This window comes from Sinocyclocheilus rhinocerous, unplaced genomic scaffold, assembly GCF_001515625.1.
Source record: "Sinocyclocheilus rhinocerous isolate Xijiao unplaced genomic scaffold, SAMN03320098_v1.1 scaffold792, whole genome shotgun sequence".
Taxonomy (NCBI): domain Eukaryota; kingdom Metazoa; phylum Chordata; class Actinopteri; order Cypriniformes; family Cyprinidae; genus Sinocyclocheilus; species Sinocyclocheilus rhinocerous.
Window position 1 is genome coordinate 2,617,598 of NW_015626872.1, and position 16,801 is coordinate 2,634,398.

The window sequence follows — 16,801 nt, forward strand, 5'->3', positions numbered from 1 at the left end:
TGTGAGACACTTTTTTTTTATGGATGGGCGCTTTTTATTTAACTTCTTTTGGACTGATGCATGCAACACCCGCTGAGTGCAATGATAGAGCTTGAAAGATCAAAGACTATTTTTAATATAACTCCAACTGGATTCGTCTGAAAGAAGAAAGTCATATACACCTAGGATGACTTGAGGGTGAGTAATTTATGGGCTAATTTTCATTTTTGGGTGAACTAACGCTTTAAGACAGCCGGCCATTTCCCATCTCAGCCCCGGAGAGGCAACCTGTGCTAATTCATTAGTTCTGGATGACAAATGGGAAATGAGCTAATTGAGTCTACTGATCTGTGATTGAGTCAGTTTGACTAATTGATGAAACATGCCGCAGAAATAGGCTCTGCGTTGTGTAAATCGCATTCCCCGGCTGATGTAAGACGTTTGGTCTGAAAGCCAGACATAACAGTAACTGGCTCGTTCTATGAAACCGGTGCCATTGGCAGTCTGACAAGGTGATTTTAAAGTACATTTCTGTAAGATTTCAGATGAAGTGATTATGCATTGTGTCATACAGTTGATGGTAACAAGGTTGAACGTTTTTTCAAATGGTAAAATTGTATTTACCAGCCTTGTGCTCAAGATTGTGAAATGTAATGTTCACTATACAAAGTCATGGTAATAGGGTTGATGCTACAATCATCCTCTACTGAAAAACATAACAAAACATAAGATAAAATTGTAAAATGGGTGCATTTTAACTTTTCCTTGGAGAGTTTAACTCCTGAAACTATAACAAATAATGATTTCTATTAAAAAAAGGGAAGGTAATAGAGTTGAAACACAATGTAAAGAGTGTTTCGACAATACATTATATGAGTAGTTAAAATCTAAAAATACATAGAAAGAAAATAAATGAAAAGAAAAAAGTTTTTATTTGCATTGAATTTGTGGATCAAATGTGCATATTTGCTCTTATACAGAAATAAGTGCTAGCGATGGGGACAGACCAAAAGGACATTTTCATGAAGACAAAGGGGAGAAAACATAAAATTACAAATAAAATTAGTTACTAGTTAAAAAAAAAAAAACAGCCGGTCAGAAGTTTGGAATAATTGCGATTTCTAAATGTTTTTGAAAGACCTCTCTATCGTGCACCAAGGCTGAATTTATTTGATTAAAAACACAGTAAAAACTGTAACATTGTGACTATTTAAAATAAATGTTTACTAATTTAATATATTTTAAAATGTCATTTATATCTGTATTGGCAAAGCTGCATTTTCGGCATATTACTCCAGTTTTTAGTGTCACATGATCTTTCAGAAATCAAAATTTCTTTATTTTTTTTACAGAAATCAAAATAAATTAAATGTAAAACATTCAAATAGAAAACAGTTTCACATTATTACTGTTTATACTGTATTTTTTATCAAATAAATGCAGTCTTGTATCTTTCAATGCAACTTTTACCCTTCAAAAACATTAAAAAATTGAATTATTCCAATCTTTCGAATGGTAGTGTATATTAAAACATAGTAAAAGTTGACAATTTTTGCACATATTATGACCTATTTGACCCACCTCTCCTTGTTAGACAAGAAAAAAACAACTCAAATGGACCGATTTTTATTGTTTTTACTAAAATGACAAATCTTAAAAAAGCTGTTTGTGTTCCTTCAGAGAAATGGTAAGCTAATGACTTTGTTTGATGAATGCTCTTGAAAAGCTCTTTCTGGAACGGCGTGGGAGGAAGATGTTTTTATAACACAGCCAACAAAAGACAGCCAGCACGCTCTGAAACTGCAAAAAACAGACCATATAACACAGAGGTGAACGCTGGCGAGAATATGCAGGTCATGCTAAGGGCTTGCCGCAGTTTTCAACTTCAGATTTCTGAACATCACAATGGACGCTGTTTGTGTTGGAAGCAGGACTTTCTTGAGGTAACAGCAATCATGGGATTGGTGCCTAGCTTGCAGATTTCTCACCTGTGCAAACAGCGTTAGGAAAGGAAGTGGTCTATTCTCAAGTGAGATCCTTGATGAAATATGTTGCGGTGCCCTCCTTTGATCTAATTTTAATGGGTTATGCTAAACCATATAGAGCCAGCGAGATTTCAACTCTGAAGATGATCCTAATTCACAGAGAAATGAATTACGGGCAATCCGCAAACAGCGACGTCATCTTTTAAATGACCCCCAAAACTCGTGTTTTCTACAGTTACACAACTCTTCGTATATAATTGCACATATGTTAAGACACGTGAAAGTCATTGCGGTTTGATGCAACAACAGCCAAGACGGGAAGACTCACTGGAGTAATATTTGGAAGAGGGATAATTAGAAGAGTGTGTTGCTCTTACATCTGCTCTGAGATCAGCCTTCCCTCGAGATCGAATCCTGAACTGACTTTTCATATCTGCGTTTCTGCCAGAACCAGAAACCAAAACACAGCTCATAAAAAGCTTCTCTTTGCTGTCGAGTGCAGTTACCTGTCGGCGTTTCAGATTAAAGAGGTTTGTGAAGCAGTAATATTAATGTTTAAAGAGGACCAGAGGAGACCAGCAAACGTGACTGTCGGTTTAGGTTTATGTAAAGTCAGCATTAGCTCCGCTTCTTCCTGCTTTGTAATGCCTGAGACTTGGTAAGAATATTATGGTGACATTTCCCTGACACTGCTGTTTTAATGGCTCCTCCGGGTCCTCAAACATCTTCTAGGCCTAGAGCAGTCAAATAAATAGGTGTGGTGAGGTTTTTGTGACACTCCTAGACTCTGTACACTCTTAAAAATAAAGGTGCTTCACGATGCCATAGAAGAACCTTTTTGTCTAAATGGTTGCATAAAGAACCTTTAAGATCTTCAGATTATAAAAAGGTAAGAAAGAGATGGTTCTTTAAAGAACCTTTGACTGAATGCTTCTTTGTAGAACCAAAAATGGTTCTTCTATGGCATTGCTTGAAGAACCTTTTAAGCACCTTTATTTTTAAGAATGTAAACAAGAAATAAATCACAATTTAGATTTTTATTGTATTAGCACTTGCTTCCTGTGAGTCATTTTGCTTCTTTTTTAGGTCAGCTGACATTTGGACAACATTGGCTCACGTTGGGAAGAAATGAACACTAGTGGCAGTAAAACACCAACAACTTTTGTTCCTTTTCATGCAAATTCTGATTACAGGGGCAGATTATCTTTTTTTTTTTTGCACAGTTCCTTGAACAATACTATGCTAAGACATCACTTTTACTGTAGTTCATGATTTGTAACATTTGCATCACATAACCAGCTCCATATATCTGGCTTTTCTTATGTGGTAAACTTGCTCAGTAGCGCACCCAGTACATCACTGCACTAGTGATGTGAACCGCTCTCGTACGAGTCCTTTCAAACACGAGTCATGATAAAAGAGCTCAAAGACTTGTAGAAGCATAATACAATGATATGGTTGCTTGTGTTTTTATCCCACATTTGCTTTTGTTAACACTATCGGTTATTTTAGTGTGCAATAGAGTATTAACCCTAATTGGCGCCACTCACCATATATTTATTTTCTGAACTTTCTGTGATACGTACAACATCCAACGTGATAAAATGTTTCCAGATTCACATTCATCTGCTTTGGATAAAACTAAATGTGCTTTTGGCATCACTTACTGGTCATTTAACTTTAAAAGTGTCACAAAACTTGCAAGAAGAAATTTAATATCATTTTGTCTTACTGTTAGACAAAATAAAGACAAAATACTACCTTTTGCATCTGTGTGTATAGACGTAAAGTATGTGTATTTGTTAAAAAGCAGAAAACATCATTGCAGGGGGTAAGTCAAGATAGCATCACCATAAAGAAAAAAAGAAAATAAATGCATTTACTGTATTTTGTTGATGTTTTCAGAAAAATGGCTATACAGAAGAATTATTAAAACATGCTATACTATATATTACACTACAGAAGCACTTGCTGCCTGTCAATCATTTAAAGTCCCCATGAATCAAAATTAAAGTTTTGTGGGTGTTAGTATCAAATACATGTTTGCAGACTTTGGGTTGGCTGACATGATTGGGGAAAAAGGAGGTGTATTTGAAAGAATGGGAGTGGGTCTAATTCACTGGCCAAGTATAGTTAGCAAACAGCTGGGGCTGGTTGTTGGAGTGGTGTTTAAAAGTCAAAGCTTCTTCTCGTTTTTTTTTTACAATAAATCTCAGAAGCTCTGAAAATGGTAATGTGTCAAGAAAAAAAAAAAACTCATAGAAATGATTACAATTGTCCAGTTTGGTTAATGAATCCCGTTCTATGATGATGCATGACTGCACTCCAATTCAACTGAAAAACCTTTCAGTTTCTAACCTTTCTAACCTCTTTTAAAATCTGTGCTGGGAATCTGAGCTTACGATTCTGAATGTCTCGATTTTAATCTTTCAGTTTTCTGTGCTGCTCTGAGAACACTGCATATCCTGAGAATACTTTTTACGCACTGAGTAAACTTCACAGCAGTTTCTGGTCTGCATCCAGAAAGGAGATTTGTGGTGTGTGATAACATTTAACTAGGAATGCATGTCTCCTAAAACGGTTCCAGGAGGTTAGGTAAAGCTGAATTTGGGTGTATTAGGGGAGAAACTCGACATGGCTCTCAGAGAAGGGCTTGACATTTATGAATCATTGGCACACTACGGCTGTTATTCTGGCTGTTTTAAAACAGATGACTCAACGCCTGGGTTATCTTAAGCTAAACAACAGTTAGTGGAACCAAAACTATGATTAACACAGTGATGTTTCAAAACAATCATAAAGATGAAGTAAATCAGACCGCAATATGTGTCCAGACATTGTTTCTGACCAATCCCAAGAGTCAGGTGGTCAGAGGGATGCAGAGCGACAGCTTAAAATGCATTGGCTAAAAACTAAAATTACAAGGTCTTTGACAAGGTCTTCAATGGGATCCAATGTTATGTTATTTAGCCCTTTATTGCCTTTCCTTCATTTATGCATTTGGCAGATGCTTTTATCTCAAGTGACTTGCATTGCATTTCAAGTGTAGATCTGATTCAATTCAATTAATTGATTTAATTCAAGCATTCACTGGGAATCAAATCCATGACCTTGGTGTTGCTAATGCAATACTCTACTCTTACAGAAATGCATTATATGGATAAGACGTTTTTCAAAACATTGTTTGTGTTTCACAGAAGAAAGTAAGTCAGGTTTGGAATGACATGAGGGTGAGCAAATGGTGAGCAAATTTTCATTTTTGGGTAAGTTCTCTTTTTAAAGAACCTCAAAAATGGCACCGGCAAAAATCACCAGAGTTGTACAGTGCAAATAGCACACTAAGCATTCCCACGGACAGTTTCTTTGTTTTATTCCACTTGTTAAACAGCAGGCCATGAACTGGTAGACTGGTTCTGAATCACTACCCAAGGCCGCGACTTCCCAGAAAGCCTTTGGGACACATGAAAGCAGAAGTGGAAGCAATGATGCCAGGCTTGAAGGACAATCTTGAGGTCAATTTACGAAATCATTTCTATAAATCTGGCCCTTTTTTAGCCCCACATTTTCTTTTTATATAACCAATATTCCACTGATATGCTGGGACTTTCCACAATGATATGCAGCAAATTTACTTTTAGGAAAGATTCTAAAGATTTAATTCTAACCTTCTGGTCAGTCTGTTTGTGTTGGTCAATGGTAATTGTTTTAGATTACAATATTTTTAAAGGTTAAAGATGTTCAAACTTTACTTCCCTAGTGCTTTCAAGGACTTGATTTTTTTTTAAATCTCATTGTGAGGTTGTGATGAGATGAACAGATAAACATGTCAACAAATCCAAGAAAAGCCAGAAGTCCAATAATGGTGCACCTGAAGCCAAGCACTCTTGTGCAATACAGCTGTTGTTTATGATGCTTCGATACTTCAACTTCAGCTTATTTGGTGATAAAACAGATTCAGAAAAAATGACACTCTGCCCTCTATGCACGCAACGGCACGGTGATTAAAAACACTGAATAATGCATGCAGGAAATTACTTAAATTGTTGAAGCTGAAGGCTTGTAATGTTCTGAAAGGGCTGCAGATGTTTCACTAAATGTCAGTTTTTCCAAAGTCTGTAAAGCGAAAAAGGGGGGTGCTTGGGTTGGCTATGTCTTCTGCCATCACATTACGAGAAAAACTGGGTGGAAAAGGGCCTCGCATGAATTGTATAGTTTTACTCAGCTGATCAGTTCCAGAGCATGTTGCATGACACATGAAAATCAAAGCACACAGGATTTATGGTGTATTTGATGGTTTCTAATGTTTTCACTGCTAATTTTATCCAGTATGGCCTAAAACATTTGCATACGCTGAACTTCTGACACATGGTCAAACAATATCACCTTTCATCAAAGGGCCTTGAACTATGTGTTCATAGATCAAGCAATAAGCCCATCTAAACAAATAAATACGAGACACCTTTTCTCATGAGACCAATGCCGTTTCAGACAACCCACATAATACTGACAGCATATGTGTCCCTGCAGCACAAAAGCAGTGTTAAGTCGCTGGGGTATATTTGTAGCAATAGCCAACAATACATTGTATGGGTCAAAATTATACATTTATCTTTTATGCCAAAAATCATTAGGATATTAAGTAAAGATCATGTTCCATGAAGATATTTTGTAAATTTCCTACCGTAAATATATTAAAAGTTAATTTTTGATTAGTAATATGCATTGCTAAGAACTTCATTTGAACAACTTTAAAGGCGATTTTCTCAATATTTAGATTTTTTTGCTTACATTAAACTGACTTAAATCAAGTTCATATTACTCATAAAAAAAGTTGTAATTCCTCCATTTTTTTAGATGAGTTAATGTAAAAACATAAGTTGCCTTTACTTACTGACCCTATCATTTTAAATAAATTTGCAATTAGATTAAACACCCAGTAAATAATCTTCCCAGTCAAATCGTGGGAAAGGATGTTGCTTTTCCGGGTCTGTTTAACAATGGTAAAGGATAAGAAGCAGGAAAAGAGAACCACAGAGGAATGAAGTTGTGACCGTCTGAAGTGCTTATTCAGCAAACTTCACATGTACCACCCCTCTTCTCATCAGTACACACAGACAGAGCACAAAACAACAAGTTGGCACAATAAAAATAAACTGGATGACTTCTGTTAAACAGTCATTGGTTGTGTATGTGTTGTCTGGTATACACTGCATTGTCCTTGAACTCTAATTGAACCCAGCCAAGTGATACCAAACAATGCACATCTGTTGAATATCTATTTTGGTGATGCGGAATGTGAGAAATTTGGGGAAAAGACGGAGGATGTGAATGGAAATGTACTGGCCTACTTTATCCAGGCAGTATCTCTCAGTGTGGAAAACATCAGGCCGACAGACTGCAAAAGCTTAACATCCCTAACATTTGCACTTCATACAGATCAAGTTGCCTTTATATGTGATTGATAGGTTTATGTTGCATACCAGAAAGTTTACCAGCTGTTAGAGCAATAAGATTAAAGATATAACTTACAGACTGACTTTCCTTTACGTTCAGAGAGAGAGAGAGAGACTGGATTCTTTGTTCAAACAACAGTGCGCAAAACGATTGAATTGTAACAGTTACTTACTTGTCAAGGACAAAATACAAGTCAAAGGCGCCCTGACATGATCTCTCCTCCTCCACATCTTCTTGCGCTCTCGCAGATGGAAGCGTGAGCAACAAAAGTCCCAAGAAAAGTACGCCAAGACACATTTTCACTACTGAACTCGCCATCGTTTCTTACTGCAAAAACATCAATCCTCAAGAAAGCCGACGGCCATTCACATTATCCCCTAAAAAGAGCCTTTGCTGAGGATGCACACAAAGAAGAGGAGTTTTGCGGATGTTGACGCAGTCCTTACTCACATCAGTCTGAAACCTGTAACTCCAAACTTGAGATAAGATGAAAATGCACTATTCCCAAAATGTACTGCACAGAATGTCGACGTCCAGGAAAACACCACACAAAAAAAACACTTTCAAAGTGTCTGTTTAGTTTTCTTTATATAAAACACTAGCCGGTTTGTTGTTTTGGGGGATTTTGAAGAACTGTTGCTGCACTAAATCCACGTGTTAAAAGGCCAGAAGTATTTTGTTCAAGCGCTTGATATTTGATGTTAATGTGCAAAGCAAAGACGGAGTCGTTTGAGAAAAGAGCCCAGGCTCAGAGTTGGCAGAAGAAGCCCGACCGATATGGGTTTTTGGGGGACCGATGCCGATATTAGGGAGTAAAAAAAGCCGAAATCGATATATCGGCCGATATTCTTTGTGTATATTACAGTACAGTACCAGTCAAAAGTTTGGACACTTTCCCATTCGTGTCTCCAAACTTTTGACTGGTACTACTGTATATATAGAATACAGTATAAACATAAACAGAATATATACTTTATACATAAACACATTTTTTGCAATGATCACTCAAATGTGGTGATCAAACACTTATAATGGTGACAGAGATATGTAAGGGCATTTAACAATTTAACAATAAACTTTACTATCCAAAATGAGTCTGACATCACCTAGAGGACGCAGTTCGAAGTTCCCATGAAAGGGAACTTAACTGGTCATGTATCATGAAGGAACACAAAGCTTATATGGCAGTCCATTTTTATTGTTGGACCTCTACCTTTGACACGTGCCATTAGTGTATTGAGGATAATATTTATAATCCAGTAAAATCTGTTGTCAACAGGTGCTGCATAATTGTAATGTTAGTATGGCAGTGGATGTGCTTGACAGCTTACTTTGGCCAACTGATAAAGAATATGTGCTACCATCTTCTGGTTCTTTGCTGCTTATTTCTGAAAGAAAAGGTGTAGTAAACATGTGTATAAAAATAATAGTTTTGTAATGACCTCAAGTGAGCAAAAAGTGGATTTTTGACTTGCCAAATATGAACATTGTTTTTGTTGTGTGGGTGAGTGTTTATGTTGTAACTGTGATTTTTGTTGAGATTGCAAGCGGATAAGTAGACGTAAATAATCTGATCAAAATAATCTGGAAAAATCACAAGAGGCTTTCAGAAACATAAGTATGTCTGGAATTGGTTTATGTTTGTTAAACCCGTTTTACCTCAGTTGTAAGGAATTTTTGATTTAATCTTTAAAACACATTACAATTAGAACAGTTTCCATGTGGTTTTTATTACGTTTTAACATTTGGTTTCAATATAACTCCAAAGTCGCAATTTTCCCCAGTTATACTGAAAAAGATTCAAGTTCAAGAAAATTTTTCAGTTTGTTAATATGCATGTGTATAGGTGTTTACAACGCAAGCGTAAACAAATTTTACACATTTTGCACGAAGGAAACTAGTTCACAAATAACCCAACACATATCTTCAAGTTTAGAACAGGCCTAAACTGAATATTACTTTGAGAACATTGACTGCATTCTCCTCCACCAAGTGTGCTTGAAAGAATGCATGCTTTGGGTTCGAAATAATACAGAAACAAAGAAAAGGAATAGAAAAAGGTACTTTCTAAACATTACCTTAAAGATCTACACAGATCATGACAGCATCTTCACAACATGCCATCCTTCTAAATAACTAATTTGCAATATCATTTGGCTTCCATAACAGGCTTAGGAGAACAACTTATTGTTGGCCAGAAAAATGCTTATTGAGGATGCCCTTTGCTGTGTCGAGGGCAGCATCAGCGGGCACTGGAATGTGAGGGGCAATGCCAGCACCCTCCCACGAAGGGCCCTGAGCAGTGTCTGAATGGCTGATTGGAATAGATAGAAAGATGTCGCTTTCGCCAACACTGAAGGTCTCTGGGGGGTGACAACCTCCATGGGTTGTTTCACCGATAATCATTGCACGTCCCAGCCTCTTCATGATAAAAACAAACTCCTCAGCGGCACCAGCGGTCGCACCACTGGTGAGGACTATCACGCTCTTTTTGCTGCCGTATCTCCTGCCTATAAACAGTAGAAATGCACAGTTAATTTTGCAGTATTATGCAGTGGTGGTGAAATTTTCACTAGTAAGTCAAATCTTTTGCCGTAGTGTGTCAGTAGGAAATATCATTTCATGTGACTCCAGACAGACTGATGAATTATCAGATCAGATCTCTGTGTGCAGCACAAACATCTCACTGCATTATTACAATTAATGGCAAAATGAATGTTTGGAAATGTAAACTGATATTTCCTACTGACACACTACAGCAAAAGATAGAAATAACTGACTTAAAACCATTCTTTAGCTGCTGAAAATACTAGTGTTCTAATAATTTTGGCCACCAAATATATGACATACAGGATAGGACACTGCACTTTTTGGGTATAGATCAAACAATCTAAAGTAAAATGATAAACATATAAACACAAATAGTAAAACTTGTCATTTTAGTAATGTACCTGTGAGTTGTGTAAGGGTCAGAAGATCTCTTGTGGTATTGGAGGGTCTGTCGTACACGTGGTCTAGCACAATCTGCTTGTCACCGTCAAAGAAGTATGAGCAAAAGCCAGCAATGGAGGAGGTGGACCCACCGACGTTGTTCCTTAAAATATGGATGGTCATATCACATTATGGACTAAAACTTCTGGAATTTGTACATATTAGAGCGACATACACATATCCAATAGAATAATCACCTCAAATCAATGATCAGCGCGTCAGTGTCAACCACTTTATTCCAGACGTGCTCCGCAATGATCTTAGCAACATGTTCAAAGTCTCCAAACATGTCAAAGCGAAGGTAACCAATGTTGTTTTCAAATACATCAGTGTGGAATGAAACTTTGATGAGCTCAATGAACATCTCAGGCATGGGATTCTGGAATTTAAAGGACAGCTTCATTCATAATTTTGCCTCAACAACCAATGTATTGTTATATCTAATATTTCATGCCTAAGACTTACCTTTGGAGGAAGTGCGGGGATGGCCTTCAGACACTTGTCTCCTGACAGTTTTAGGAGGTCAGCAGAGAGCTTTGCTTCCAGTTCTTCCTTTGTGGAGATCAGGTTGTATTCCCCACTGGCCGCAACAGCTCCCAGCTTCTCAGCAACATCGTCCCCGATGTTCAGAAATGCATAGTTGTCTGCAACCAGTGTGGCTGCCGCCTGAACCAACCCTGCAGCACGGAGTTTAATGATTGCAATTGCAGCGTCAAGGGCATCTTCTGCAGTAACTTCAACATCTGGTGCCACTCCATTGACTTCCCAGCTCTTGCCAGTGATGGGGTTCATAGACTTAGCAACTGGCACAGTCACATAGAAGTCAGTGTCACCCACCTTGATTTTGTTGATTTTTATACTTCCCCCAGCTGTGTTCTCCCCAACGATGGTGGCCCTTTTAAGGTTTTTAAGGCAATACACAACATCTTCTGCAATCCCAAGAGTATTCTTGCTTGTCAGAATGATCAAGGGTTTGGAGGTGCCATACCTTTTTCCCAGTAGGGTCGGCATGGACCACAGCTCTATGGTGACATCGGAGGTGCGATCATACACAGAATCAATGTGGATAAGAGGCTCAGGATCGGTGTAGTAGGACAAAATGTATTGGATTCCAGACAGCTCACCAGTGACTGCACTGCGGAAGTCAAGAATCATCGCGGATGTTGGGAGGATTTTGTCCCAGATGTACTCCAGCAAAACAGGCCCAACTTTCTGAGCCATCTCCTCTCCAATGATGTGTTGGATCTTCAAGTAGCCAATGTTACCATCCAGGACCTCAGCTTTGACAGTGCCTTTGATCATTTCGGCCAGTTGCTCTGGTGGGATGTCAGGCATAGCTGGGGGTTTTACAGGTACGAAACCTGGCTCGTATGTGACTTGCACTCTGGAATCAAAAATAGTTTGTTTAACCCCATCAGTCAGAACATTGGCAAGGGAGGCAGGATCTGAAATGCTGAGGATCTCCGTGTTACTGCTTGCAGCGTCAATTGCCTCTTCCATGCCGGCGAGCTTTTCTGGTGAGCAGTAGTTGTCCATCAGAATTTTTGCCATATCCGCAATAAGTGTTGGAGAGAAATCACAGTGAGCCACATTGCTGAAGAACAGCAGCGATGCTAGTAGAAGTAGAGCTTGAGCCATTTTGTTCTGTTTTGCTGCTATTATGGCGCAGCTGAACTGTCCTTCTGCAGGGAGGTTTGTCAACTGAGTCTGCTTCGACCGTCAGGTTTCTGTTAACACACGCATAAGAAGCTTTTCCTCACAATAAAACCTTAATCTCATTAGCCAAAGTTCTTCAGTTAGACAATAACAAGCTAAATGTGTATGTTGCATACACTACCAGTCAAAAGTTTTTGAACAGTAGGATTTTTAATGTTTTTTAAAGAATTCTCTTCTGCTCACCAAGCCTGCATCTGCTATACAAAATATCTCCTTTTGAAGTGGACTTTGAGCTTTGTAACTTTGCAGATCTTTTTTATTCTCAAACAGCAACATTACAGACTAACTAAAGTTGAAAAAGTGAAAAAAACATAATAGGACCCCTTTAAGATGTAGGCAACAGCTTCTGTTGCGCCCGTGGTGCGCTTGCTGATTAAAACGATCAGCTCTTTTCTCTTCTCGTATCGTTCACCAAGGAGATTCGGCATTGTCCATAGCTCCTTTGTAGTGTTGGTGGGTCGTTCATAGATTGTGTCTATGTGCAAAAGTGGTTCAGAGTCAGAAAAATATGAAACTATGTATGGCACACCGGAGATCTCGCCTGCTGTGCTAAAACGCAAATCAAAGATCATCTTTGATGTATGGGCAACCTTCTTCCAGATGTTGTCTTGAAGGAGGCGTCCCAATTTGGCCGCAGTCTCCTGACCTATAATACGGTCAATCCTCAGGTAACCAACGTTGTTATCCTTCAGCTCCAGTTTAACAGTATTCCTGATTAGCCGCATCAGCTGTTCCGTGGGCAGCGACTGAAGTGCAGGTGGCGTGATTGGAATATAATTAGGCTCGTAAGACACGGTCAGTCTGGGGTCATTGAGTGCACCTTGATTCCAGCTGCCAGTGTTTTCCGATCAGAGATGTGTAGGATCTCTCCGCTGCTTATGGCTTGTTGGATTGCCTCCTGCATGCCAACTAGATTCCCTGGGAAGCAGTAGTTTTCGAGCAGAATTTTAGCCATGTCCAAGACAAGTGCAGGCTGAAATGATGCATCGATGAGCAGGACCTGACAAGCGACTATGATCAGGGCAAAAACTCTTACAGTCCCTGCCGTCTTTTGTCCATTCATTTGGTGAAGAGGTCCGTTGTTAAATGGGACTCTGTTTTCTCTACTAGGTTTTTGACAACAGCAACCACATAAGAGGCTTTTGCTCTGAATAAACCTTTAATTGCATTATCTGAAGTGAATCAGCAATGCAATCACAGATAAAAATCAATAATTGTCGGAGGGATATCACATCTCTCTAAATACACAGCTTCATCATGACTTTAAGGGGTAGGTTCACACCCAAATCTCACGTACATATGTCTATGGAACATATTTTGAAAAATGTCTTTGTGTCCACACAATGAGAATCAATAGGTTCCAGTATTGTTTTGGACCCCATTGACTTTAATTGTATGAACAGTTGAAACATTTTTTAAAATTTGTGTTCATACAGGTTTGTAATGACATGAAGGTGATGACAGATGATATATGTGAGCCTGGAGCACAGAAGCAGTCTTAAGTTGCTGGGGTATATTTGTAGCAATAGCCAACAATACATTGTATGGGTCAAAATTATAGTGTCACAAATGATAACCGAATTTTAATTTTTGTGTAAAAACAAGATGTTCGTTTGTAAAGAAAGTGCATCGTTAGACAAAATGCTTAAGTACTGCATATTGATTGGAAAGTTTAGCCTTTGTTCCACAATTAACTAGTTTATTTAGTCTCAATGTTGTTGACCACTTTAGTTTTGCTGAAAACATTTTAAGCAATAAAACATTAGAAACAGTCGACATATATTCTCTTTGGATTATGGTCCTCGCAGCCCTGTCGTCACAGCATGAGGAAAATAAGGTCAAGCTTTCAAAGGTAAAGTCTGGGTCAGGCTAATGACATTATTACACAGGTAAACAGTCGTCCATTTAATGAACACTTACGATGCACTTGGCTGGCCTCATTACATGAAACCATAACATAGATTTATTACCTTGACAATTTGGTGCAGTAACTGTATGTGGATTTGATTGCATAATATGTTTCTGAAAAAAGATCATTTATTCACTCTTTGGCAAAAACTGTGTGTTATTCAAAGGCAGAACAGTCATTGTTGTTTTTAAAAATCTGCTTAGAGATTTTCTCCCTCCATTCTTTTCTAGCATTTGCCTAAATATCAGAGCATTAGTGTGAATTTAGAGGCCCTGGCCACTTTTACAGGATGAAATTATATAACTCCACACTCACTCAACACTAATTGGTGCTGCACTGTTAATCTTGCTTTATCTTTTAATGCTCAGAGTCTTATGCAATTCTATCTGCTGATTCCACGTGGCCAATCAAATGCGAATCTCTTTTTGTCCAGTGCATCTGACGTGAGGAAATGTTTCTAAGCTAGAGATAGCGTTTCTATCTAGTTAGCATGACTTATCTGTCCCTGAGTTGTTTATGATCTAGAGAATGGCTGTTTTTGTTTTAAAAGCAAATGATGTAAAAATGAACAAAGCAAAAATGTACCAATGCTATGACGTTTGTGCCCTCATAAATTACGAGGGTGGATTTTGTTTATTGTTTGAGGATCAATGTTTTCAATCCTGAATGTTTTGGTCTGGAACAAGTGGGACATATTGTGAGATTTAAACTAGATTTAGGCCCAATCCCAATTATATTTTATACCCCTACAACTCCTGTTTTATGGCACAAGCATTTGGGGCCATTACTCTATCGCCCTCTTGAGGTTTCTTGCTAGTATGTACAACGCACGCTTGGCCAAGCATTGACATCTGTTTCTGCATACTTGTGGAGAGTATGTTTCTGTATTATAATGTAAAACAAAAATCCTTAGGAGATTACTGATTACTGAGATTACATAAATTACTGTAAATGAAAACACAAAAACATTTTAATCACGTAAGGGAAGCTGACTTTAACCAAAACCTCTTAATTTAATCTTAACTCTTAAAAAGGGTGTTTATAGTCATTTATGGTTCCATGAAGAACCTTTAACATCCATGGAGCTTTTCCATTCCACAAAAGTAAAAAAAAAAATTAAGGTTCTAAAAGGTTTTTTTTTGCAGCGATGCCATAGAAGAACCACTTTTGGTTCCCCAAAGAACCTTTCAGTGATCAGTTCTTAAAATAACCTTTTTTTTTTAGTGTGAAGAACATTTGAATAATCTGAAGAAACCTTTTTGTGCAACGGAAGCGTTCCATGGATGTTAAAGGTTCTTCATGGAACCATTGATGTAATCGAAAAAAGCTTCTTCTGATTATTAAAATGTTCTTCACAATAAGGAGAAAACAGTTCTTTTAACTGTTCACTAAAAGGTTCTATTTTTGATTATTTATTTAGAGTGTATTTCACTAATTGGCAGTGCTGGGGAGTAACTAGTTACATGTAATGGAATCACGTAATTTAATTACAAAATAAATGTAACTGTAATTAGTTACAGTTGCTGAGAAAAATGTGTAATTAAATTACAGTTACTTATTACAAAGGGGATTACATCTGAATAGTTTCACACACACACACACTCACTCACTCACACTCGCACACACAGAATAGGACACATGCTTATTCCATAACTGTTTTATTTCCTATTTAGGTTTATGTATATGCTTAATTTTTTAAGATGAACTGTTTTGTCCAAAGCATTGTTAGATGCCAGTGTTTCCTGTCATAGCTATGCAAAGATTTGAATTCAAAAACAGTATCATAACTATTACAGTTTTTTCAACTGCTTACACAAATTTTCAAAACGTTGCCTCTTTTTTTTTTTTAAAACATTGCACACAAATCCAAGAATCACACACACAAAATGCAAAATGCCTCACATCTCTTGAAGCACTGCATTCAAAATCTCACAAACACGTCTCAAAAGCAAACATTTGCAAACACCTTTGCCATAATATTAATTCCTGTTAAATTTGTGTGTTACACAGAGAATTGTGTGTAGTGTTTTGCAAAAAGTGTTTTATGAAATTGAAAACCGAATTAAAAGCTGAGTATTAGTGTCTGTAAGCAGCTGAAACAAACAAAAACCCTGTAAACTATATTTTATCATTTTAAATCTGTATTTTACCTCAGAATGATCTCAAAATAAGAAGAGGTGCTAAAGTCTGCTTTTGTGGTGGCTGTGCTTTAAAATTAAATGATTATAATCTTAATTCAAGAGATGAGGGATTTTGACAGTCTGATGGTAATCAGTGTTGAGTTCTACTGTAAGGTTAACCCTGCCTGCTTTACATGTTTGAAAATAATCAACAGTTGAAAACATCAAACATCAAATGTAATCAAAGTAACTAAAATAGTTATTCCATTTTAAATAGGGTACCTTGTAATCTGTAAACTATTACATTCCCAGAATGATAGACCAAATGCTGTTGCAAAGATGTTTTATACAGATGCATGGATAAGCAGGCAAAACTACCTACATCCACACTTTGCTACTTTCATCTCCTCATAGAGGTGTCGGACCGTAATGACACCCTTTTCTTGATACATAACTGCAATTGGATCCAGCTTGGTTGGGACGCAACATGCCATGTTTGCCTTTTTGGGATTGCTAAGGTTAACCAGAGTTTGGATGATTGCATGTTTGGAGGGGGTTACGTCATCTGTGAGAGGGAAATAACACACGCATTTACACTCATAAGCAGTGTTGGGGGGAACGCATTACAAGTAACGCGAGTTACGTAA

The 16,801-nt window shown here is 37.7% G+C and overlaps 2 protein-coding genes and 1 pseudogene across 2 annotated transcripts in view; all 3 read right to left on the reverse strand.

Annotated features, from left to right (window-relative positions):
• Positions 1–8,164, reverse strand: part of LOC107720085 (anthrax toxin receptor 1-like) — a 29,562-nt gene extending 21,398 nt beyond the window's left edge. The window contains exon 1 of the mRNA XM_016527693.1: positions 7,591–8,164. Within this exon, the coding sequence (XP_016383179.1) occupies positions 7,591–7,736 (146 nt within the window). The 5' untranslated portion in view covers positions 7,737–8,164. The remainder of the gene's footprint in view (positions 1–7,590) is intronic.
• An 858-nt stretch (positions 8,165–9,022) lies between these two features.
• On the reverse strand, positions 9,023–12,128 carry LOC107720096 (retinol-binding protein 3-like). The gene is made up of 4 exons (XM_016527705.1): positions 10,875–12,128; positions 10,607–10,788; positions 10,370–10,512; positions 9,023–9,928 (listed from the first exon to the last, which is right to left on the reverse strand). Exons 1-4 carry the CDS (start codon positions 12,045–12,047, stop codon positions 9,603–9,605), a joined length of 1,824 nt encoding a protein of 607 aa, XP_016383191.1. The 5' UTR covers positions 12,048–12,128; the 3' UTR covers positions 9,023–9,602.
• Positions 12,129–16,528: 4,400 nt separating this feature from the next.
• The window catches only part of LOC107720298 (growth/differentiation factor 2-like), a 1,196-nt pseudogene continuing 923 nt past the window's right edge, over positions 16,529–16,801 (reverse strand).

What these genes read in the sequence shown, in the direction of transcription:
- LOC107720096 (XM_016527705.1), bottom strand. Translation starts at nt 12,047, where the DNA reads ATGGCTCAAGCTCTACTTCTACTAGCATCGCTGCTGTTCTTCAGCAAT. An exon ending in GCGCTGATCATTGATTTGAG is followed by an intron (nt 10,513 to 10,606) that starts GTGATTATTCTA and finishes CCATATTTTAAG; the next exon opens with GAACAACGTCGGTGGGTCCA. An exon ending in GACCCTTACACAACTCACAG is followed by an intron (nt 9,929 to 10,369) that starts GTACATTACTAA and finishes TACTGTTTATAG; the next exon opens with GCAGGAGATACGGCAGCAAA.